The 25,784-nt window shown below is 35.7% G+C and overlaps 2 protein-coding genes across 7 annotated transcripts in view; one reads left to right on the top strand and one right to left on the bottom strand.

Annotated features, from left to right (window-relative positions):
* LOC115221734 (copine-3-like) overlaps positions 1–2,622 on the top strand; it is a 59,587-nt gene extending 56,965 nt beyond the window's left edge. For 4 of the 6 annotated variants that reach the window (XM_029791946.2, XM_036510944.1, XM_036510943.1 and 1 more), the window contains one exon: positions 1,502–2,622. In XM_029791946.2, coding sequence (XP_029647806.1) covers positions 1,502–2,212 — 711 coding nt within the window. In that variant the 3' untranslated portion in view covers positions 2,213–2,622. The remainder of the gene's footprint in view (positions 1–1,501) is intronic. The other 2 variants (XM_036510947.1, XM_036510946.1) reach the window with 2 other exon arrangements.
* A 15,170-nt stretch (positions 2,623–17,792) lies between these two features.
* LOC115221262 (protein unc-87-like) lies at positions 17,793–23,916 on the bottom strand. The gene is made up of 4 exons (XM_029791410.1): positions 23,881–23,916; positions 23,368–23,783; positions 22,414–22,501; positions 17,793–18,095 (listed from the first exon to the last, which is right to left on the bottom strand). The coding sequence occupies exons 1-4, from the start codon at positions 23,914–23,916 to the stop codon at positions 17,793–17,795; spliced, it is 843 nt and encodes a 280-aa protein (XP_029647270.1).
* Positions 23,917–25,784: the final 1,868 nt, after the last annotated feature.

The following is a 25,784-nucleotide window of genomic DNA, read 5'->3' as shown; positions in this document are numbered from 1 at the left end:
AATCGACCCAGGACTTATTTTCTTAAGCCTAGTATTTATTCTGTCGGTCTCTTTTGCCAAACTGCTAAGTTATGGGGACATTAACACACCAATACCAGTTGTCAAGCGATGATGGGGAGACATATGCATAGATATATATATATATAATATATATATATATATATATATATATAGATATATATATATATATATGACGGGCTTCTTTCAGTTTCCATCTACCAAATCCCCTCACAAGGACTTGGCTGGCCTGAGGCTATAGTAGAAGACACTTGCCCAAGGTGCCATGCAGTGGGACTGAACCCAGAACCATGTAGTTGAAGAGTAAGCTTCTTACTACATACCCATGTCTATATATTACTTGTCTTGTGAGTTACTTGGTGACACTGCCAGTTCTGGCATCCAGTCCACACTGCAAAGGGATTCCTTATGCCAACCACTCCGTGAGTGTAGTGGGTGCTTTTTACATGCCACCGGCACAGAAGCCAGTCAAGGCGGCGCTGGCATCGGCCACGTTCGGATGGTGCTTTTTACGTGCCACCGGCACAGATAGATATATATGTATGTATGTATGTATGTATGTCTCCTTTATCATTTGCTCATTTCAGTCATTAAATTGCGGTCATGCTGGGGCACCACCTTGGATTCTTTCTATGAAATTCACTTACACTCCAGTCGTCACCCTGGGGCTATAGTAGAAAACACTTGTCCTAAGGACATCTGCAGTAGGACTGTGTAATATTTAATCTTAGGCTTCATATTTGCTTGTTTATTTCCATGTTTTTGTTTTTGCATGTGTATTTTCACGAAACCCCAGCTTCAGCTGAATTCTGACTTGCTTGGATGTAATGAAACTGAGTGAATCAATGCTTCCAGAGTGACAGAGAAATGTCAGCATTTTTTTAACCCTTTAGTGTTCAGACTATTCAATCAAACATAATGCCTATTGATTCCCATTGATTTGAATTAATCATGCATTATCTCATATCTTTAAGATCTTGATGGTGCAATTACTTTATGCAGAATAACATTGTAGGGTAGGTGTGAGAGCCTGGATCTGGTCAGTTTGAACATAAAACAGATTAGCTATTTTGGCCGGATATGGCTGGTTTAAATACTAAAGGGTTAAAGCAGTTTATCCAAAACATCCTAAATTCATGTGATTATATTTATATGATTATACACATAAATCTGGGTAAAATCAGGTATAGTGGTTAGAATAGTTAATGTAAAATACACATTTGATAAAAATAAATCTAGTATATATACATTTTATACATATTTCGTGCATATATGAAATGTATATATTTTAAATATTTATCTGCAGATTTACCTATTTTAGTTATATATTTATATTATATCTATGTGTGTGTGTGTGTATATTTGTATTTATATATGTATATGTATGTATATATGTATATGTATGTATATATGTAGATGTAGTTTTTGCTTTGATTTAATGGCTTAATTTCCTTTCTTCTTTTTTTCTTGTTTTAAATTGCAGGCAAGTAGTATTGAACTTGCACGTCATGTTTTGGCTGAAGTACCACGTCAAGTTGAAAGTTACTACAAAATGAGGCGCCTTCCACCAAAGACTCCACCACAGCGTCCAGCATCCTTGGATCAAACGGTTACTCCGTCACAACCACCACCTTCTGCGCCACCCCGACCACCAGCCCCCGCTAAGTCCCCAGATTATTCCAAAGCTCCTGCATCAGGCTCTGCTCCAGGTCAACCATACCCTAACATGGGTCCCAACACGGCTCCGCCCCAGCACTACCCAGGCACGGCTCCACAAGCCCCACCCTCACAGCATCCAGGCATGGCTCCACAAGCCCCGCCCTCACAGCATCCAGGCATGGCTCCACAAGCCCCGCCCTCACAGCATCCAGGCATGGCTCCACAAGCCCCATCCCCACAGTACCCAGGCTCAGCTCCACAAGCTCCACCCTCACAGTACCCAGGCATGGCTTCACAAGGCCCGCCCCCACAGTATCCAGGCATGCCACACCAAGCAAAATCCCCTCAGTACCCACATGTGACTCCCCAAGCCCCTCCTCCACAGTACACTCACATGCCTCCCCATGCGCAACATCCCCAGTACCCTGGTATGTATGCACCTCAAGCACAACCCCCTTATCCGGGGATGCCTCCCAATGTGCCCCCAGCACAGTATCCTGGTGTGCCCCCTTATCCAGCAGTTAGGAAATCATGAACCACATCAAAACAGTCATTTTAGGAATCTAAAGTGAATTCCTGTTTGGCTGTTAAAGGGTTTTTTTCTGTAGGTTTTGTCTATTCTTCATCCAATATTACAGAGAATATTCCTGTTTTGGAAGGAAACTTTCTCCCTATCACCCTCCTTCTGTCTTTTTTTCCCTCTCCCTCTTCCCTCTCTCACTTCCTCTCTCAGGATTTCTTTCCCTTTTTTATAAATAAAATCATGTTACATCTGCTCAACTTCTGAATAACTCCACTTTGCATTTAATTCTTCTGTGGTTGATAGATATACTGGTACCAGTGTAAATTCATTTGACTTTGAACTTCTCCAGAATTCTTTAATTATAAACATGTAAAAAAAAAAAAGGAAAAAAAAAAAAAAACTAATGAAGCAACACAAAACAATACAGAAACTAAACAAATTCTTATTGTTGCTTTAAGACACCAATTTTAAGGTATTAAAAAATCAAACCAACTCCCTAATAGGGAACTGCTTAACTGATTCTATCCCTCTTTACTATGTCAAGTTGGTGCTTTTTATGTCCAATATAATTTTGCATTAATATTGTTTTAAAAATATCGTCGAGGAATACAGTCTCCTTTTTAAGCCATGTGAGGTCCTTTTGCAAATAGGGTCCTTGTTATTTGTAGGCCTTCAAGGGTCCTTTTGGTAATATCTCAGTGTTTTGTATTAACCTTGAGTGTACAGGTCTTTTGTCAACTGGTATATATATATATATATATATTATATATATATATATGTATGTATATATATATATATGTGTGTGTGTGTATGTATATGTGTGTGTATGTATATATATATGTATGTATATATATATGTATGTATATATATATGTATGTATATATATATATATGTATGTATATATATGATATGTATATGTATATATATATATATGTATGTATATATATGTATGTATATGTATGTATATATATGTATGTATATATATATGTATGTATATATATATATATATATGTATGTATATATATGTATGTATATATATATTATATATATATATATAATATATGTATGTATATTATATGTATGTATATATATATGTATGTATATATATATATATTATATATATGTATGTATATATATATATATATATGTATATGTATATATATGTATGTATATTATATATATATATATGTATGTATATTATATGTATGTATATATATGTATGTATATATATGTATGTATATATTATATATATATGTATATATATAGATATATGTATGTATATGTATATATATATATATGTATGTATAAACACATACACAAACATGCTTGCATATGTAATTGCTTTATGTATGTATAAATTCAACTGAATATTTTTACATTTGTATATGCTCATAAGTGTACGTATATATAAATATATATATATATATGTATATAAGCGTATGTCTGCTGAAGAGAAAGATGGAAAACTAGAGAAACGGCGAAAACTGATATGATGTTGAATCTCACAAAAAAGATGATGAGTAACAATGACAAAAGGTGTGATGCTGCATTGCAGAAGATTCCTCTTTGTGTATTATTACACACTTTTAAATGTATCATATACTAGCAGTATCGCCCGGCGTTGCTCGGGTTTGTTTCAACCCTTTAGAATTGGAATTTTTGAAAAGTAAAAATTTTGCATTATGTAGCTTGTTATTCTCTTTAAGTGAACATTTTTCTGGTTGAAATACACCGAAAAATGGTGACAGAGCTTAAAAAAAAATCGTAAAAAATAGGGATTTTCATAAGAAAAAAAAGCTCCTTTTTGATGTAAATAATTTTTGGTGTTAACATGGTCCGATCTGAATTTTATCTTCTGCGGAATGAAGAGCAAGCCTTCTTCTATCATACTCTCAATTTTGGTCAACTTGCGCTGCAGGGTCTCGGAGGAGATAGTGTTAGTTGAAGGCTACCAAACCTGCCATACACAGACAACTTCAGCTTTATATATATATAGATTATAAAGGTACTATATATCATTGCTGTTCACCTAAAAATGTACTCTGAGCTATTGCTGTGCTATAAATATGCTATACAGGGTTGGGCTGTGTTCCTTTGTATGATGACTGTCTCAGGAATAAAATAAAAGTGTTTTTATTTTTTGAGATATAGTCATCAAATATTGGTCAGTTTGTCTTCATGACCTGTTCTATCGATCTCACTTGGTGAATCTGCCTTTGGTTTCGATGATAACCTCCAGGTGACCTCGTAACCAGCCACAGGCCTTTGTCACTATCTTCTATTTTAAGCCCCTGAAGGTCCTGGTAATCCCGGCCCTCAGTTCATCCTTCATGTTGCAGCTAGATTTGTTAGTCTCTCATTCCACTGTGCCCCAAACAAAGGTGTCAGAGGAGTTGCAGTCCAAAGGCAAGCTGGGTGGCCAAATGTCAGGTGCTGTGTGATTAACCCTTTAGTGTTTGCATTATTCTACCAAAATTAATTCCTTTTTCTTCCACTTTGTTTTGAACTAATCTTGCATTATCTTGTAGCTATGAGATTTTGATGAGGTAGCTGTTAATTTTTAAAACGATATTGTAGGGTTGGTGTGAGAGACCAGATCTGACCAGTTTGAACATAAAACAGGCAGAATACTTTTGGCTGGATATGGCCGGTTTAAATGCTAAAGGGTTAAAGCAATTTTCCAACAGCCAGGCCTGGATCTTTTGGTTGGTGTATCAGTGCAGAATCTTGCTGCTACATATACAGCCTCCCTGCAACTACCCAGTCACTCCATGGCTTCACCACCTTACACAGAAGAAGAAGGCTGTAGCTTCAGTGTTCAGCCTGAGGCTCTGAGAGAAGAAATGGAGCGACACCGAAGATTGTGGTAGTCACTGAAAATTTCATCTGTGTGACTCTGGGCATGTCGTTGGGTGAGACAGCAAGCCACATGTTGTTCTGGGAGTTGATCTGATCTTGGTAGAAATTCTTCTTATTGGAGAAAAACTGCAGCCTGTCTAGCTCCAGCGGTTTCAACTTTTTGGTCAGCTTCTTGGTGTGCTGGAGTCACTTTTTTTGCATTGTGTTGGGCAGAAATTGTCCCTTCCTCATCTTGAATGAAAAGTAGTGAATGTCTTCATGCATCACCAGACATATTTCTCTCATGCAATGGCATGCATCAACTTGCTGGGATTGTTATTGATGATCTTCTGTATTTCAGCAATGAATTCTGGTGTTCTATTGCTGTTCTATAAATGTAATATACAACATTGCTGTATATATAAAAATGTACTCATTGCTGTTCTGTAAATGTATTATACTCTATTAATGTACTATAAATGTGCTACATTGTACTGTTGCTGTACATTATAAATGTACTATGCACCATTTCTCTCCTGTAAATGCTGTATAAATCACTTTGTGTTGCATTATTACAAATACTACAAGAATGACTAAGTGTGTTTATATATGATGAGTTAAAGGTATCTCTTGATGATACAATGCTTTTTTTCTCACTTACTCTCTCTCTCTTTCTTTCTTTCTTTCTTTCTGCCTTTCTCACTATGTACTATACAGTACTGCTCTATTATAAATGCATTAATACTATAAATATATCATACGGTATCATTGAACTATAGGTGTACTGTATTCTATACTAATGTTGTATAAATATACTATGTACATCATTGCATTACTATAAACGTATCTTCCAGTATTACTGGGCACTTATATATATGTATTATACACACCTATAAATGTACTGTATACTATTGCTGTATACCTATACATCAGTGCTCTACTAAAAATGTAGTGTACATCTATACTGTATATAATATTGTACTTATACTATATGACATTATAGATTATATATTTTATAACTGCATACCTCCAGTTTTATAACTGCATACCTCCAGTGTTCTATAAAGCTGTGTAGCAATATCATATGATATGACTATACTACATAGTTGTACACTTAAAATGTTTTTGTTGTTTAACTCCAGGTTAACCCTGACAGAGCACATATTATGAGCAAAAGCATTCTGGCCATGACCATCCTGTCTTAATTGTTTCTTTTTTTTTTTTCAATTCAGACATGGTGATCTATTGAAATGTGTTTTGTTGTTTAAGATGATAGGACATAATCTAAGGGAAATTTACCTACTTTTTCTTGTATCTATGTACTTACTCTATAGTAAAACTACAGACCATGTAACTGTGTAGAACTATACTGCAAGTTACATAACTCTTCTCGGTTAATTCTTCCTGTCTCATAGATTCAACCTCTATTTTCAATGCTCAAAGTTTTACAAGACACTGCAACACAATGGATTTTTTTTAATGTATATTTAGATAGTACATCACTAAAACCTTTTCTCTTGTGATGGCCCAGCTCACATTTTTTCTCATGCTTTGTTCCCTACCATCCCTTATTTCTTTTATTTTAAGCCCTTTTGAAACTAACCCTTCCATGAGTGCCTGCAGGTCTATGACATAATGTCCCACATTTTTAAAATGATAATATTTGATTTATAATCTTTAATCGTAATTTTATATTGTTATATTCCAAGAAACAGATTAATAAAAGAAATTTTAAATATTTTACTAAACCCCTTCAAATTGTTATTGTTTTCAAAATTAATTGAACCACACAGGCATTTCATTAAAATTCCATTAAAATTATAGTATTTCATTAAAATTATAGTAATACGGTTATTGAGTATCTTCAGCATTTCTATTAATATTGCTGAAAGTACTTTTGTTGAATACTTACTCGATCTTTGGCAGCTTCTAACTTGTTCTCTGTTTCCTCTTCAAATTGCCTTTGCATAGACATTTCCAGGACTTATTCATATTAACCCTTTAGTGTTCAGATTATTCTATCAAACGTGATGCTTATTGATTCACATTGATTTGAATTAATCATACATTATCTCATATCTTCAAGATCTTGATGGTGTAATTACTTGATGTATAATAGCATTGTAGGGTAGGTGTGAGAGCCTGGATTTGGTCAGTTTGAACATAAAACTGATTAAATATTATGGCCGGTTTAAATACTAAAGGGTTAAGCTCTTTTATCTTTCTCTGTCTCTGAAATTGCCCATGAAATAGTATATTTTCTTTATTCCAAATTTCTTACTTTCTAATCATACTTTGTACATATACCTTACTCTCTCTCTCTCTCTCTATATATATATATATATATATATATTATTCATCTCTACACTGGCAGCAGGCACCTTTCTTAGAATAATTATTTCTTACTTAAATGCAAATGATAATATTGGTTTCCAAATTTTGGCACGAGGCCAGCAAGTTTGGGGAGGTGGGGGTGGGGATGGGGGTAATTCGATTACATTGAACCCAGTGTTCAACTGGTACTTGTTTTATTGACCCTGAAAGGAAGAAAGGCAAAGTTAACCTCGCCAGAATTTGAACTCAGAATACAAAGAGGGATGAAATGCCGCTAAGCATTTAGCCCAGTGTGCTAACGGTTCTGCCACTGGAAGCAAGTGGCAACCAAAGTAATGTGTTGGTAGGAATGGCAGAGCACCAAATTAACAAATACTAGTGGCTGTGTGGTAAGTAGCTTGCTTACCAACCACATGGTTCTGGGTTCAGTCCCACTGTGTGGCACCTTGGACAAGTATCTTCTACTATAGCCTCAGGCCAACCAAAGCCTTGTAAGTGGATTTGGTAGACAGAAACTGAAAGAAGCCCATCGTATATATATATATATATATATATATAAATATATACCGGAGTAAGCACATAAATGTGAAACAAGGTGGGGAAAAAAGAGTACTCAAATACCAGAGGTTGAGTAATATGCTTTATTTAAAAGCAGCAGAAATTTAACAAAAGCTATTAACAAAACTGTCTGACGAATGGGAACGTGAAACTCTGAGTAACAGCTTTTGCTAAATTTCTGCTGCTTTTAAATAAAGTATATATATGTGTGTGTGTGTGTGTGTGTGTGCGAGCATGTGTGTATATGTTTGTGTGTCTGTGTTTGTCCCCCCAACATCACTTGACAACCGATGCCGGTGTGTTTACATCCCCGTAACTTAGCGGTTCGGCAAAACAGACCGATAGAATAAGTACTAGGCTTACAAAGAATAAGTCCTGGGGTCGATTTGCTTGACTAAAGGTGGTGCTCCAGCATGGCCACAGTCAAATGACTGGAACAAATAAAAGAGTAAAAGAGTATTTAGTTTCTTCTTTCTACTTTCTCTACTCAAATCCTGTCAGTGCTCAAGAATTAAGTACAGACAGTATACTGAAAAGGGTGATAGGTTGGCTGAATTAGTAGCGCATTGGTCAAAATACTTAGTGACATTTCTTCCCACTTGACATTTTGCGTTCAAATTTCATTGAGGTCAACTTTCACTTTCATTCTTTCAGGGTCAACAAAATAAGTCCCAATTGAACACGGGTTAATGTAACAGACTTACTCCCATCCACTGAAATTGCTGGCCTTGTGCTAAAATTTGAAACCCATATTTACTTACATAATGGCAAAATTGTTAGCCCATTGGTCAAAATTCTTAGTGGCATTTCTTCTGACTCTTTATGTTCTAAGTTCAAATCCCACAGAGGTCAACTTGACGAAATTTGAACTTATCTTCTCAGGGTTGATAAAATAAAGTACTAGTCAAGTACTAGGGGGTCTGTGTAGTCGACTTGCTGGCATCGCCTCAAAACTGTTGGCCTTGAGCCCTGCATTGGGCTGGTGTACCATCCAGGGGTAATGTCATGAATTTGATCACTTACATGTCATGGAAATCAGTTAACTGGCCTTAATGAGTCCTAGAGCTTAAAAAGAAAACGATATACTGAAAGGGTTTTAAATCAGCCACACCTAAGGAGTGGCTGTGTGGTATTTAGCTTGTTTACCAACCACATGGTTCTGGGTTCAGTTCCTCTGCATGGCACCTTGGGCAAGTGTCTTCTACTATAGCCTCGGGCCAACCAAAGCCTTGTGAGTGGATTTGGTAGACGGAAACTGAAAGAAGCCCGTCGTATATATGCATATATATATATATATTAGTGTGTGTGTTTGTGTGTCTGTGTTTGTCCCCCTAGCATTGCTTGACAACCGATGCTTGTGAGTTTAGGTCCCCGTTACTTAGCGGTTCGGCAAAAGAGACCGATAGAATAAGTACTGGGCTTACAAAAGAATAAGTCCCAGGGTCGAGTTTCTCGATTAAAGACGGTGCTCCAGCATGGCCACAGTCAAATGACTGAAGCAAGTAAAAGAGAGAGTAATCCCTATAAAATTTCCTGTTTGGCTCAAAATACATGATAATTGATGTAGTTACATGGTTTTAATTCCCATTTTGTGTCATTTCATGTGGAAATTTTGGACTTGCAGTGCTAAAGCAAGATTAAATACTGTAAGTGCACAAAGCGCAAAGATTGTCTGTCTTGACTTTTCCCCTTTAAGTTCAATATACTATGTATTAATCATATAAATGGAATTCAATTGAGATGTACTAGTCCCTCACAGAATTCTGGTCCCCTTCTTTTCAACCATCTGGGATCAACAACATACCAGGATCAATAGGGGTACCATTTGAATACTGGGGGTCAATGTAATTGACGGACTATCTCCTGCCCCCAAATCTCAGGGCTTGTGCCTTTAGTAGAAAGGATTATTATTATTATTATTAAAACATTGAGCTGGCAGAATTGTTAGCATACTGGGTGAAATGCTTGGCAGTATTTCGTCCGTCATAACATCTTGAGTTCAAATTCTGCTGAGGTCAGCTTCACCCTTCGCTCTTTTGGAGTTAATAAAATATATACCGAGTACTGTGGTCAATGTAATCGATTAGTCCCATTATTATTATTATTATTATTATTATTACTATTATTATTATTATTATTATTATTTTTAGCCAGACAAAATGCTTTGTGGCATTTCACCTGTCCTTACGTTCTGAGCTGAAATTCTGCCAAGGTTGACTTTGCCTTCCATCCTTTTGGGGTTGATAACTTAAGTACCAGTGGAATACTGAGGTCGATGTACTTGACTAGTCCACTTCCAATTTTAGGCTTTGTGCCTTTAGTAGAAAGGATTATTATCATTATCATTATTATTATTATTGTTATTATTATTATTATTATCAATCGGCAAAAATGTTAGTGTTTAGGACTTACCAACATTTCTTCTGGCTCTTTATATGCTGAGTTTAGATTATGCCAAGGTTGACTTAATTGGGATCAATGAAACAAGTACCAATCAATGTAAATGACTTGACACCCCTCCACTCAAAACTGCTGCTCTTATGCGAAAATGAGGAAGAATTATCATTATTTCTAAGGTAGCGAGCTGGCAGACTCATTAGCACGCCAGACAAAATGCTAAGCAGCATTTTATCCATCTTTACATCCTGAGTCAAAATTCCACTGAAATCGACTTTGCCTTTCATCCTTTCAGGGTCGATAAATTGAGTACCAGTTACGCACTGGGGTCGATGTTATTTCAGGCCTTGTGCTTATACAAGAAAGGATTGATATTATCATACTCGTTGTTGTTGTTGTTGTTGTTGTTACATCCATCCCTTTACATTTTGAATTCAAATACCACTGGGGTCAACTTTGCTTTTCATCCCTTCATCATCATCATCATCGTTTAGCGTCCGCTTTCCATGCTAGCATGGGTTGGACGGTTCAACTGGGCTCTGGGAAGCCAGAAGGCTGCACCAGGCTCCAGTCTGATCTGGCAGTGTTTCTACGACTGGATGCCCTTCCTAATGCCAACCACTCCGTGAGTGCAGTGGCTGCACAGGTGCCAGACGAGGCTGGCAAACGGCCACGATTGGATGGTGCTTTTTACGTGCCACCGGCACGGGGGCCAGTCGAGGCTGGCAAACAGCCACGATCGGATGGTGCTTTTTACGTGCCACCGGCATGGGGGCCAGGCGAGGCTGGCAAATGGCCACGATCGGATGGTGCTTTTTATGTGCCACCGGCATGGGGGCCGGGCGAGGCTGGCAAACGGCCACGATTGGATGGTGCTTTTTACGTGCCACCGGCACGGGGGGCCAGGAGAGGCTGGCAAACAGCCACGATCGGATGGTGCTTTTTACGTGCCACCGGCATGGGGGCCAGGCGAGGCTGGCAAATGGCCACGATCGGATGGTGCTTTTTATGTGCCACCGGCATGGGGGCCGGGCGAGGCTGGCAAACGGCCACGATTGGATGGTGCTTTTTACGTGCCACCGGCACGGGGGGCCAGGAGAGGCTGGCAAACAGCCACGATCGGATGGTGCTTTTTATGTGCCACCGGCATGGGGGCCAGGCAAGGCTGGCAAACGGCCACAATCGGATGGTGCTTTTTACGTGCCACCGGCACGGGGGGCCAGGCGAGGCTGGCAAACGGCCACAATCGGATGGTTGCTTTTTACGTGCCACGGCATGGGGGCCAGGCAGGCTGGCAAACGCACGATCGGAAGGTGCTTTTTACATGCCACCGGCATGGGGGCCAGGCTAGGCTGGCAATGGCCACGATCGGATGGTGCTTTTTACGTGCCACCGGCATGGGGGCCAGGCGAGGCTGGCAAATGGCCACGATCGGATGGTGTTTTTCGGCAGGCGAGGCTGGCAAACGGCCACGATTGGATGGTGCTTTTTACGTGCCACCGGCACGGGGGGCCAGGAGAGGCTGGCAAACAGCCACGATCGGATGGTGCTTTTTATGTGCCACCGGCATGGGGGCCAGGCGAGGCTGGCAAACGGCCACAATCGGATGGTGCTTTTTACGTGCCACCGGCATGGGGGCCAGGCAAGGCTGGCAAACGCCCACGATCGGAAGGTGCTTTTTACATGCCACCGGCATGGGGGCCAGGCTAGGCTGGCAATGGCCATGATCGGATGGTGCTTTTTACGTGCTACCAGGTAATAAATTAAATTGCCAGTCAAATTCTAAGGCTGATGGCATTGGCTACTTCCTCTCAACTCTAAAAGGCTTGCCTTGTTTACAAATCAGAAACCATTAATATTATTATTGATGTTATCTTAACATTATTGTCTGTGAATAAATAGCTTATATATATATATATCTATGCCACCAGTCTGCATTTTAACAACAAAAATATATGTAGGGTTTATCAACTATATTTTTTTAGCTGTTTTCATGACTGCTTCATCTTTTTGCTGCTTTTGGAATAACTATATTCTGATGTACCTTAAAAATAATCTAATTTTCCTGTGAATAACTTATCATTGAATTCAGTCTCATGAATATTGCTATGTTACACGATAATAAAGATACTTTCTGTGTTTACAGCAAATAACATTAGACATAATTTTCTGAAGAGTTGGATTTGATATGTGCCAATTATACCCTGTGAATGAATATTCATAGCAATATTCATCAGATTGAATTCAGATAAACAATTGTAAATTGATATAATAAAAGGACTTGTTCACTCCACTCTTCTTGTTTATAATTGTAAATTAAAAAAAATTTTTTAAACAGATGTAAAGTATAATGTAAAGTATAATAGCCATCTCAATATGGCTAACCACTAAGGGTGGGTGTTACTGTAGCTTTTTAGCTCCAGGAGATCATCGTCTCCAGCTGGCTTTAGGCACACTATCTGTGCCCTTATGGTATTTGCAAAGGGAGGCCATCCCTTTCTCGTAAGCCTAAGTGATATGCACCAGACCGCAGTTTCGAGGTTATTGCCACTGATCAACGGGCGGTAATCACCGGATCATGATGAAAGAAAAAGCCTGTTTGCAAATATATAAGAGTTTTTCTAGTGACTTCTGCCACTGATTTTGAAAAACTGTCTGTAAGCATTATTAAATCTCAGAACGAGATGTAAACAGTAATCGCTCGACAATGTAAAGTATAATAGCCATGTTTGTTAGTTTTAAGCATATGTTTGAAAACACAATCTCCGGATTACTATCTGTCTGATAGCCTGGGCACATGGATGAGCTTAGTAAGTTAAACTCCAGGGTTAACACCCAAATAAAATTGTTATATATATACTTTTATATATATATATATATATATGTGTGTGTGTGTGTAAAGTGGTGAAATGGCAGAGTCATTAACATGCTGGGCAAAATACTTGGTGGATTTTCTTCTAGATTTACTTTCTGAGTTCAAATTCAACCAAGGTTGACTTTATCTTTCATCCTTTCAGGGTTGATAAAATAAATACCACTTGAGCAATCGCGTCGATATAATTAACTAATCTACACTCACAAATTTTTTGCCCTTGTGCCTATTGTAGAAAAGGATATATATGTGTATAGTTATATATATTTATATATACATATATATATAAAGTAACAAACTGAGGAAAAAATATATATAAGTTGAAACAATTTCTTGGCTTTTTACAGTTTTTTATGATAATTTATATAATATTATGTTATCTTATATATTATATTCATAGTATTTAATGTAATATTATAATATAAATTAATTATTGAATGTCAATAGAATATCTCTATATTTAACTTATCGTTATATATATACATATAAATATGTATATATATACATATATGTATATATATATACATATGTATATATATACATATAAATATATATATACGTATATATACATATATGTATATATACATATATGTATATATACATATATGTATATACATATATGCATATATATATGTATGTATGTATATATATATGTATGTATATATGTATATATATATGTATGTATATATGTATATATATATGTATGTATATATATGTATATATATATAAACCCTTTTTTTTCTTCTAATCTCACTTGTGTTATGTAGTTTGTGGAAAGGAAAAATTAGAAACATTTTCTGACCACATGTCTCTATATGTTCACTCAGTGGAATTTGGTGAACATTGGTGTTCTGGATTTATTGTCTGTGGACTCGTGAGCATTCTGATAATGCATTCCCAGTCTCACCTATATTTAATTCTTCGCAATTTTGGGCATTTAATGCAGTAGATCAAATTTCTGCTTTTGCCATTCATATCTGCATTTGAGAAAATCTGTCCATTTTTTTGTTCTTATTGATCTACGCATATGCTTATATTGACATGTTCCACATCTGTTATCATTACACTTGAATACTGTGAATATTTTTGAATATTATTGAATATTATTGTTAAAATACCATAATAAAATAAACATGAAAACCAGACTATGTTTCAACTTTATTCAACTGATATATTACACTATACACATTAATACAAGTTCGAAACAATATGTACATATATATATATATATATATATAATATATATATATATTATATATATATATATATATATTATATTAAATTAGAGATAAAACCACTATTAGGCAAATCATACAATGAAAAACTCAAGCCAATACATAAGATTAATTAATTTATATTATTTTAAATATATATCAAAATTATTGAAAAAAGATGATTATCTTTTTTTAATAATTTTGATATATATTTAAAATAATATAAATTAATTAATCTTATGTATTGGCTTAAGTTTTTCATTGTATGATTTGCCTAATAGTGGTTTTATCTCTAATTTAATATAATATAATATTTTACTATAAAATTGGATTCAATCCTAAATCTGATTTTTTCCCTGTAAGTTTGGATTTATTCCCTAATATTTTATTACACATATATATATATATATATATACATACACATATAAGAGACCAAAATGTACGTACGCCGCTATATTTTTATAAATAAAAATAGAAAAATGGGACAAGAATGCAAAACATCCAGACAGATGATACAAAGAAAACAGGGACGGGTCATTCGGAGTTTTCTTTCCTCAGTCGAGTTCCAGATTATCTTTGCAATTTCGACTGGTTATACTCAAGATTGCTCCAATCTGGCCAGCCCCAAAGAAAAACTAAGCTAAGAGTATTAGATTCCTTGGAAGAAAGCAGTGAATGTATACGAAAATGAGGATGGAAAAAACGGGCTAATCAATGAAAACAACAACAAATAACAAAAAGAGGAATGAATCGTTATATAAATATTTATTAATTAAACAGCTGGTAAGCTGTGAGTGGTTAATATTACAGAAATACATATATCAATGAATGTCGTTATTGAAATGTCTCTCCATAAATAATTTTCTGAAATAAAATTCCTAACATGTTATTCCCATAAGAGACACAATATATGTAAATTGCAATGTGGACTTTGATAAGGTACATAATTTAGCTCACCTTTGGCAGCCTGGATGGCAAATAGGTACTACCATTTCAGCTTCATAGTTGAGTGCTTAGCAGCAGAGTAATATTCCAATACGTCTGTATGTGTTTGTGTGAGTATATATGTACTTGCGTAAGCATATATGTGGAAGTTACCAGGCCATAGTTGATACAAGGAAAATTTTGACACTGGATAATAAATATTTAAGTGAAGTTAACAGTTTTTGTGTGATTCTGAAGGACTAATAAATACCTTCCATGCCGTATTTCTTTTAGTTTCAACACACCGTCTCAGATCAAATTACTTGTCTGGCATGTACACCTCAGAAATATAGATTATCCCTCAAAGAGTGTCATCTAAGAGTAGTACCCCTTGATTTATTGTTTCCCTTACTAGACTTTTTGTGAACTCTCAAGACATTTCACGAGATGTTTTGTGTTTTCATCCAAAATGGAGACAAACACCATCCTCTTTGTGATCGGCTTGAGAAATTGTTAGGATATTAAGATATCTTTCTTAACATGAAACTAATGGTAACCTTAATACACAAATAAATAAATTTTATCCACCAGTGTGGTGTTGAGCATTCATTCTCATTGTTTAACATTTACATATATATATATATCAACAATTGAGGGTAAAATTAATTAATCAATTTCACCAAGTGTTCAGTATGTAAAAGGACCATTTAAGGCGAATTCAAAATATTACATTATATAATTAGGGCTTAGTAAAATAAATTACTTTGCCACATACTGAACTTAGTAGAAATAGCAGCCAAGAAAATTTTTTTAGCCATTTCTACTACTTAAAGAAAATTTCTCTCAGATAATGTTTACTCCAGACAGCTCACGTGAGCTGTCTGGAGTAAACATTATCTGAGAGAAATTTTCTTTAAGTAGTAGAAATGGCTAAAAAAATTTTCTTGGCTGCTATTTCTACTAAGTTCAGTATGTGGCAAAGTAATTTATTTTACTAAGCCCTAATTATATAATATATATATATATATATATATGTATGTATGTATATATAATTTTAAAATAGGATAAAATCTTTATAAGATTTATCAAGTAGTTAGTGTGAAAAACCACATAAGGGAAAAATTTATTGATTATTCCCTTTAAATATATTTATTTATATTAAGGGCGTAACTATACATAAATGCCCCTTAATATAAATATATATATATAATATATATATATATATATATATATATATATCAAAGTGTTTTGCTTGATGTTGTACCAATTCTACCATTGAAAATTCTGTATACTAATACAATACAGCTCAATGAATATCGGTTTTGGAATATTATTTGAAATGTTTAAACATATCAGCTTTTGATGTTGACTAGATGTTGAACTAAGGGTGCAGTACTGTTGTGTTTGTGTCGAAACAGCTTGAAGGACTTCCTTTTTTTTCTATATTCCACAGTGAGGTTTGCATAATCTTGTTCTTTTTTGGGGGATCATTTGCAAGCTTCATTATTTGTTATTGCTAAGTTAGCAAGTTTGAGTCCAGATGATAACTTATATGAAATACATCTTCCAAACAAGATTCTGGAATACTTTGAAAAAGAACATCTGCTGTATTTAAATACAGATATGATTGCATTGTAGTACCTTTGGTAGATTTCTCAGTTAGATGTCTTAACTCATATAAAGTTTTTGGGGTACACTCTCTTAGTTCAAATCCTTTTCTGTTCTGGATTAAGCATAAAGCTCTTAGACCATCCTGTTATTTTACTCAGTTCTTCTTTACTCATCAAACTGGACTTTTCCTCATCATGAAAATAATAATAATATATTTAAGCTTCATTTAAGGATATGATCTTTGTTTGTGGTTATGATTAATTAAGATAATTACATTATCTGCTTTGATTATATTTATATACTGCACTGATAAACATCAAACTTGGATCACTTTACTGGATTCGTAATTAATGCTGTTATTAAAACTGCAGCATTTTTGAATTTGGGTCCTTGAAATTACTTGTGTGATATTCCAAGAAATAACATCATCATCATCGTCATCGACCCACTGGACATTACTGCCTTGAGTCCTAAGACTCACGGAACCAGGTTCCTAGTTTCCATAGCATATAAGTGACTGAGATCTCAACATTCCCTCTGAGTAAGATGTCAGTCCATTACAGGACTCAAGAAATAACATCCAATTTTTTTTTTTTTTTTACTCCACTAACATCTTGAGAAGTGAAAATAATTTTCTGTCCTATCATTTGTCGTTGAATCAACAACCTTACCGAAACTGATTACAATTAGTAATTAAGGCAAAAAGAAGCAAGCTGTGATAGTGAAGTATAACAGAACCGTGTGCTTTGAAATCGAAGGTTGTAAAGCAATGAAGTGGAATTATTAGCTGCAAAGAAAAGTACAACCTTTTAAACAATTTAATTACACCTTTGCAGGTGTGAAATTATATGTCTACAATGGATCTTTTCTTTCCAAAGTTCATTCCTGCTTGGTTTGCTCCGTGGTTGAAGCCATACTGGAGATTGATGGTGTACTTGCCTTTTTCTGAGACTTCTTCAGATTTGATGTCATTTACGTGGCGGACACCACCCATCACCATTCCTTTCTGTGTTGCAAATTTGTTGCTTCCTGCCTGAAGTCCAATGATTCCTTCACCAGCACGCATTACTTCAGGATCGAAATTAAGTTCACGAGATTCATGAGGCTTCGGACCACATTGTGGGCCGTTGAAATTGTGCCTTTGCGCCTGGGATAGACAACAAGGAGGATATGTTAACACAACAAATATAAAGTGTTCATTAGAAATTGATGATTCAACATTGATAAGCAGAATGTAACTTTAGGTTCCTCCTAACATTCTACATTAACCCTTTCGTTACCGTATTTATTTTGAGATGCTCTGTGTTTCTTCCAATTATTTTAAGTATAACAAAGAATTTAGTAAAATAACATCGTTATCATTGCGCTAGTGTTTGGAACATAAATTGTGATTAAGATTTGGTGGAAGATTTAAATTCAAAACTTATGAAAACAAAATATTTATACTAAAGAGCCAGAGCCGGTTTCAACCGGGTTGGTAACGAAAGGGTTAATATCATATCTGAACTGAGATGTTTTTTATAGTCATATTGTATTGTGTCTGTTATTTGACTAGTTTACTGCTGGGTATTTTGAAGGGTGATTCTTTTAACTTTTGATATAAAGTATAATATTCAGTTGTTTTGTTGTGTCTGGGGAGAGTCATTTTCTTTGTGTGTTAATGTAACACACTCACCGGTAAAATTTCCACTTATTTCTTATTTTTATTTTCCTAAATTCTGTTGTTTGAAAATGGCAACACAGCTAAAGTATGTGAAATTTTTAATTATTTTTACAAGTTTTACAAGTCTTGTCATTGCTATCAAAATAGATATATTTCAGCTAAAGATATAAGCCATTAAATGCTAAATCATCACCAACATTATTTTGATGTCTACTTTTCCATGCTTGCATGGGTCAGATGTAATCAACTGAGGCAGATTTTCTATGGCTGGATGTCCTTCATCTGTTTTCAAGCAAGGTAATATTTCCCAATGACCAGACAATTCTTGCAGATATTGGAAATGTATGACATTAATTTTACGACAGTGATAATCATTTTATTTCATTATAAATAGAAAATTTAAATAAGCAATTTTAGTTTTGATGTCTATATTTTTAGATGAATTATTGCAGAGAGATTTTACAGATTTCAAACATTTTATCTTTTTACTAGTTTCAGGAGTTACCAAGTATAATGAATGCAGACTATGATAGCTATTTATTTTATGAACTTCAGAAGTTTAATAATAATAATAATAATGAAATTATTGTATACAGTGCTCAGATGCACCACAACTTGTCAAAAGTGTGTATAAAGCATATGCAGTAATGTACAAATGTCTGGAAAGCGAACAGTATATGAGTCAGATACATGCTTGCGTGTGTATGGAGGGGAGGAAATCAGGTGTAGTGTTGGCGAATCTCAGGAAGCATGGAAGTTTTGAAGGATGCAGTGCTCCGACAACTAACAACTGATGCTGGCAGTTTGTTCCATGCTTCAGCAACTTTTAGCGTGAAAAAACATTTCCGAAAGTCATGGGAGCTGTGCCGTTTGAAAGGTAAAATCAATCTAGCAATAAGTGAAAACACCTGCATAATCCATTTTGGTGCTGTCTGGTCCTTCAAGCAAATTCTCACACAATTCTGAATGAATTCTTATTTTTCCATATATGTTACCTGGTTATTAATCTAAAAATTTGTATTTCTGTCCACTCAATGTTTTCATCAGGATATATTTTTTTTTTGTCTTCAGGTGTAATAGAAGTGTGACATTGTGGATATATGCAGAAATAGACTTCCTGAAACAACTTCAGACTAGTACATATATACATATATATCTTTTAATTGTAGTAATCATTGAACTGTGGCCATGCTGTAGCACTGCCCTGAAGAGTTTTACTTGAACAAATCAACCCCAACTTGTGTTTTTCTTTTAGGTCTGGTACTTATTCTATTGTAGTTACAGGGATGTAAACAAACCAACACCATATCAAGTAGTAGTAATAGTAGTAGTAGTAGTAGTGTGTATGTAAAACACATATACAAAGATGTACACACACTCACACACTCACACACATACACGTATATGTATATATATATGTGTGTGTGTGTATATATATATATGTATGTATGTATGTATGTATATATATATATATATATATATATGATGGGCTTCCACACAATTTCTGTTTGCTGAGCTCAAAGGCATTGGTTGGTGCAGGGCTACAGTGGAAGTCACTTGCCCAAGGCATTACACAGTGGGACTGAACCCAAAGCCATGTGACTGCAAAATAATGAACTTCTTAACCACACAGCCATTTCCTGTGCCTATATATGGTGGGAAAATATTGTATGGATACATGAAATTAATAATTAACAAAATATACATGCCGAAAGATAGACAGAAAAGTGTAAAAAGCAAAGCACACTAAACTACACAAGTTATAGCTATTAAACAAAAATAGCTGGCTCCTGAACTCATTTCAGATGCTGGAGTATAAATCAGTGGGGCTTTGAAAATCATCTTTTTGCTGCAAGCATGTTTTCTTGGGCATCACATGATATTCCATCTCAAAAGGAAAATATGTAAGAGAAATAAAGATACAGGCACATGCGTAGCTGTGTGGTAAGAAGCTTGGTTTGTAACTACATGGTTCTGAGTTCATCCCACTGCATGGCACCTTGGACAAGTGTCTTCTGCTATAGCCTCTGGCTGACTGAAACCTTGTGAGTGGATGCATTTGACAGAAACTGAAAGAAGCCCATTGTAAACACACACACATATATATAAAATTATATATATATATATATATATATATATATATATATATACATATATACATACATATATCCTATCTAAATTATATATATCCTATCTAAATAAAGTATTACTTAACCATCCTCTCACACCGTCTCCGATGAAGGTATATAATTAAATAAATATCCTGGAAACAGCTGTAAGACCTTCTATCTATAAATGTTCTAATATCATACAGCCTTGGTTTTTTATCTCATCACGCAAAAAATTCTAATATATATATATATATATATATATATATATATATATATATATATACATATATATATATATGAAGGGGTGCTGAAAAGTTCCTGGCTTTGGGTATGAGAAAATACAGAAGGGTCAGTTAATTATGATTTTATTCAACATATTCCCCTCTCAGATTCACAAACTTATTGCAGTGATCCTTCAGTTTTTCTAAGCTCTGTGAAAAAAAACTCAGAAGGTTGGGCCTCCAACCAAGCCTTTTGTGAGAGCCTTAAAGCCAGGAACCTTTCAGCAACCCCTCCTGTGTGTGAGTGTGTGTGTGTGTGTGTGTGTGTGTGTCTATGTTTGTCCCCTACCATCACCTGACAACTGGGATTGGTGTCTACATCCCCATAACTCAGCAGTTCAGCAAAAGAAACTGATAGAATAAGTACCAGGCTTAAAAAGTAACAAGTACTGGGGTCAATTCGTTTGACAAAAAATTTTTCAAAGCACTGCCCCCGTCGTCGTTTAACGTCCGTTTTCCATGCTAGCATGGGTTGGACAATTTGACTGATGTCTGGTGAACCAGATGGCTGCACCAGACTCCAATCTGATCTGGCAGAGTTTCTACAGCTGGATGCCCTTCCTAACGCCAACCACTCTGAGAGTGTAGTGGGTGCTTTTACGTGCCACCACCACGAGGGCCAGTCAGGCCACGCTCAAGTGGTGTCTTTTATGTGCCACCTGCATAGGAGCCAGTCCAGCGGCACTGGCAACGACCTCGCTCAAATGTTTTTTCATGTGCCACAAGCACAAGTGCGAGTAAGGCGACATGCTCGAATGTTGTTTTTTATGTGCCACCAGCATGGAGGCCAGCTTGTTGCTCTGGCGACGATCACGCTTGTATGGTACTCTTAGCGCTCCACTAGCATGGATGCCAGTCATTGAATTTGATTTCGATTTTGATTTCACTTGCCTCAACAGGTCTTCATATGTAAAAAATCCCCAAATAAATAAAAACTATAGTCAGTTAGGTAGACCTAGGTGTACTGTTATTTAAAAAGATGGGATGTTCTTAGCTGGAACTCTTGATTATAAATTTGCTCTAGCAGAGCTGAGACGGAGCTGAACACCAACAACAACAACAAGAGAAGTGAAGAGAGAGAGTTTAATATTTCAATGAGAGGTTTTCCATTTTCATAATTGTGTACCGATTTCAAAGATTTTGATCCAGAAGCATCACAAAAGGGCCATGAGTTCGGAATTATCTTGCCTCTTTGGAATACACACACACACACACACACACACACACACCTACACACACAAAGTGTGACTGACTCTAGAAAAACAAGGCTGTTGATTGAAAATTTCCAAAATGCATTTGAATTTAAAATATTTATTTATTATACAAGTAAGCTGTAAGTGGTTGATACCAACGATGTCATATCTGCTGTAGTAAAACACATGCAAATGGCATATATGCTTATCCAAATACTTCTCCACAAATAATTGCCTGAATTATATTTTCTGAATTGTAATTCCTGTTGACGGAATAATATTTGTAAAACATTGGTTCAGGAATACTATTTGAATTATATAAACATAAATAAGCTTTTGCAGAACTGATGTTGGACGAAAGGAGCAGAATAGTTGTTTTTTTATGATGGAACAGTCTGAAAGATCTTCTGATATTACACACTGAGTGTTTGAGTAATTTGTGAAATTTTTAGCAGTTCTGCTGTGCTGAAAATTTGGGATTTGAATTTACTTGTTTGAGATTCCAAGAAAAAGACAATCAATTTCCCTCCAAGCTTTCCTTTCACTTCACTAAAGCCTTAAAAAGTTGCAACAGTTATATGTTCTGCTAGATTGTGAAGGGGATGTTGCAAATAAGAAGAATTAACAATCTTATAAAAAAAAAACTAATTAAAAATTAACACAACATCCACTTTTAAGTGATGATAGACATTACCTTTTTGTGTTTATACTGCTTCTGTCACCAATAAATTTTTTCTCAACAAGCCCACTGGCTATTTGTGAAACCAGTGCCTGACTAGGTACTGTGATTCTATGTGTAATACTAACGGAGTTGTCACTGATATTTCCAGTGGTCGGGTGTCTACCATTGACAAGGCCAAGGAAGGCCAAAATCAAGTGATCTAGTTGTCTTCATGGCAGTGAGGGCAGGTGGTTTATTTCCCACTGGCAATGTAAACAAGAGTGCTTGCTTGCACCAAAAGCCTATATGAGGTTTTTTCATGGTAACTATCACACAACATTCACTTTTAAGTGGTGAAAAAAAATTATATTTAATAATTAAGCCCCAAAATAACGAAAAGAAAAAAGAATCAAATTTGACAGTGATTTACAGCAGTGCTTTGGAACTGAGGGCTGTTAAGCAAGTGCAAAGAAAAATAGGATCTTGTAAACAGTTTGATTGTGATGTTACTAATCTACAATAGATCTGTTCTTTCCAAAGCTCATCCCTGATTGGTTTGCTCCAGCAGTATAGCCATATTGGAGATTGATGGTACGTTTTCCTTCATCAGTGATCTCTTCTGATTTGATGTCATTCCCGTGACGAACTGCTCCGAAGCTCATACCTTTCTGGGATGCAAATTTGTTGCTGCCACTTTGCAGACAGACATCTTTGTTGCTTTCTGCATCATACTGGTCACAACGGATGTCTGCAATGTGGCGGACACCACCCATCACCATTCCTTTCTGTGTTGCATATTTGTTGGTTCCAGCCTGAAGTATAACAATTCCTTGGCCAGCACGCTTTACTTCTGGTTCAAAATGAACTGTACGAGATTCATGAGGCTTCGGACCACATTGTGGGCCATTGAAATTGTGTCTTTGTGCCTGGGATAGACAACAAGGAGGATATGTTAACAATACAGACATACTAGAATGGATGATTCAAACACAATTAGACTCTAGATTCTCCCTAATCTCTTACATTAATGTTATATTCTAAACTGTGTTTTGTGTTCATGTTAAACTGTATCAGCATATTCTGACTTATTGATATCAGTTGTATGTCATACTCTTGGGCATGTTGATGGGGGATACTTTTCACTTTTGATGATGTATGATATTTTGGTGGAATGAGATGATTGGGTGCAGCTGCTTCGATGATGATGATTGGAATGCCCGAATGTATTTTCAGCCATTTTAGTTATAGTATGTTTTTTTTTATTTCTTTATTGCCCACAAGGGGATAAACATAGAGGGGACAAACAAGAACAGACAAAAGGATTAAGTCGATTACATCAACCCCAGTGCATAACTGGTACTTAATTTATCGACCCCCAAAAGGATGAAAGGCAAAGTCGACCTCGGCAGAATTTGAACTCAGAACGTAACGGTAGACGAAATACTGCTAAGCATTTTGCCCAGCGTTCTAACGTTTCTGCCAGCTCATCGCCTTAAGTATGTTTTGGCACTGAACACACATGCACACACGCACACATGCACACACACACACACACACACACACACAGATGCACACATGCACACACATCTATAGATCTATAGAGAGAGTGACATTATAATTCATTGATTATCCTCATACACATAATGTTCCTTCTCGAGCCATGCCAGGCTTATAAAGAGGGCCGGTTTCCTGGTTTCTATGGCATATGTGTTCCCCAGCTGGATGGGATGCCAATCCATCGCAGCGTTACTCATTTTTGCCAGCTGAATGGACTGGAGCAACGTGAAAATGAAGTGTTTTGCTCAAGAACATAACGCAGCGCCCAGTACAGGAATCGAAACCACAACCTTACGATCGTGAGTTCAACACCCTAACCACTAAGCCATGCCCCTCCATCCTCATACACATAAAGAGAAATATTCTTACAAGTATAACCAGTTAAAGGGAGAGGTGAGGAGGAGGGAAAATATTAAAATGTCTGATGTCAAACAAGTCAGCATTGAATCAGGTTGTGCCAAAAAGTCATACACACAAACAGAAGGGATTGAGTAGTATTTTACCAGAATATTTCATGAGGTATCACCTGGAAATATCCAGCTAAATGTCACCTTATGAAATGGGTAATTATATAAAAATATGAATTTACATTGTGTTGTGCAATTGTACTCATATTTGGAATAAACGTGTTTTTGAAACATGTGTAGTGATACTCTGAACCATAAATTCATTTTATTTTTGTTTACTATATATAATGATATATATGTGTGTGTGTGCATGTGTGTGAATGTGTGTGTATGTGTGTTGGTTGTAAGTAAGCATCACCATCAAACAAGCGATGTTTGTTTCTGCTCTTCTGCGAAAAAAACAAAAAATGCCTGGACATAGGGAAATATTACCTTACTTGGAAACGGGTGAGGGTTGGTGACGGGAAAAGCATCTGGCCATATAAGACTTTTCCAAAATTTTGATGAAAATTTTTTAAAAACTTTCCAAAATCTTGATGAAAATTTTCAGAAAAATTTTTTCCCAAAAATTTTTGAAAAACTTTTTGAAAATTTTTCTCAAATTTTTGAAAATTTTCCTCAAAAACTTTTGAAAATTTTTCCCAAAAATTTTTGAAAATTTTCCTCAAAAATATATATATATATATGACTATGTATGAGGACATAAATAAAAGATAATGCAAATGATAGTATTAACACTTGAAACTATGTCTACAATACAAGTACTTTATTATTAATGAATAGGCAATGTGGAATGATAAATGGTATCTCTAGTAATGATTTCTCTATCAAAAACAAATGTGTGTGTGTCAAATTACCTGAATTAGCCAGTTTTTTTAATCAGGTATAGAGGACTCTTGGAAAATCAACAGTACCAGCCACATATGTATTTACGTTATTTGCCTCAAATAACGTACATACATA

Source organism: Octopus sinensis, linkage group LG18 (genome assembly GCF_006345805.1).
Source record: "Octopus sinensis linkage group LG18, ASM634580v1, whole genome shotgun sequence".
In the NCBI taxonomy this organism is placed as follows: domain Eukaryota; kingdom Metazoa; phylum Mollusca; class Cephalopoda; order Octopoda; family Octopodidae; genus Octopus; species Octopus sinensis.
Note: the sequence above shows the minus strand (reverse complement) of the source record. Positions and strands in the feature narration are given on the sequence as shown.

Excerpts from the sequence above, each read along its gene's own strand:
- LOC115221262 (XM_029791410.1), bottom strand. The coding sequence starts at position 23,916 with ATGAACACAAAACACAGTTTAGAATATAACATTAAT. Across the intron at positions 23,784-23,880 it reads GTTTAGAATATAACATTAAT|GCACAAAGACACAATTTCAA; the intron begins GTAAGAGATTAG and ends TGTCTATCCCAG. Across the intron at positions 22,502-23,367 it reads AACAGATCTATTGTAGATTA|TATTCCTGAACCAATGTTTT; the intron begins GTAACATCACAA and ends TAATTCAAATAG.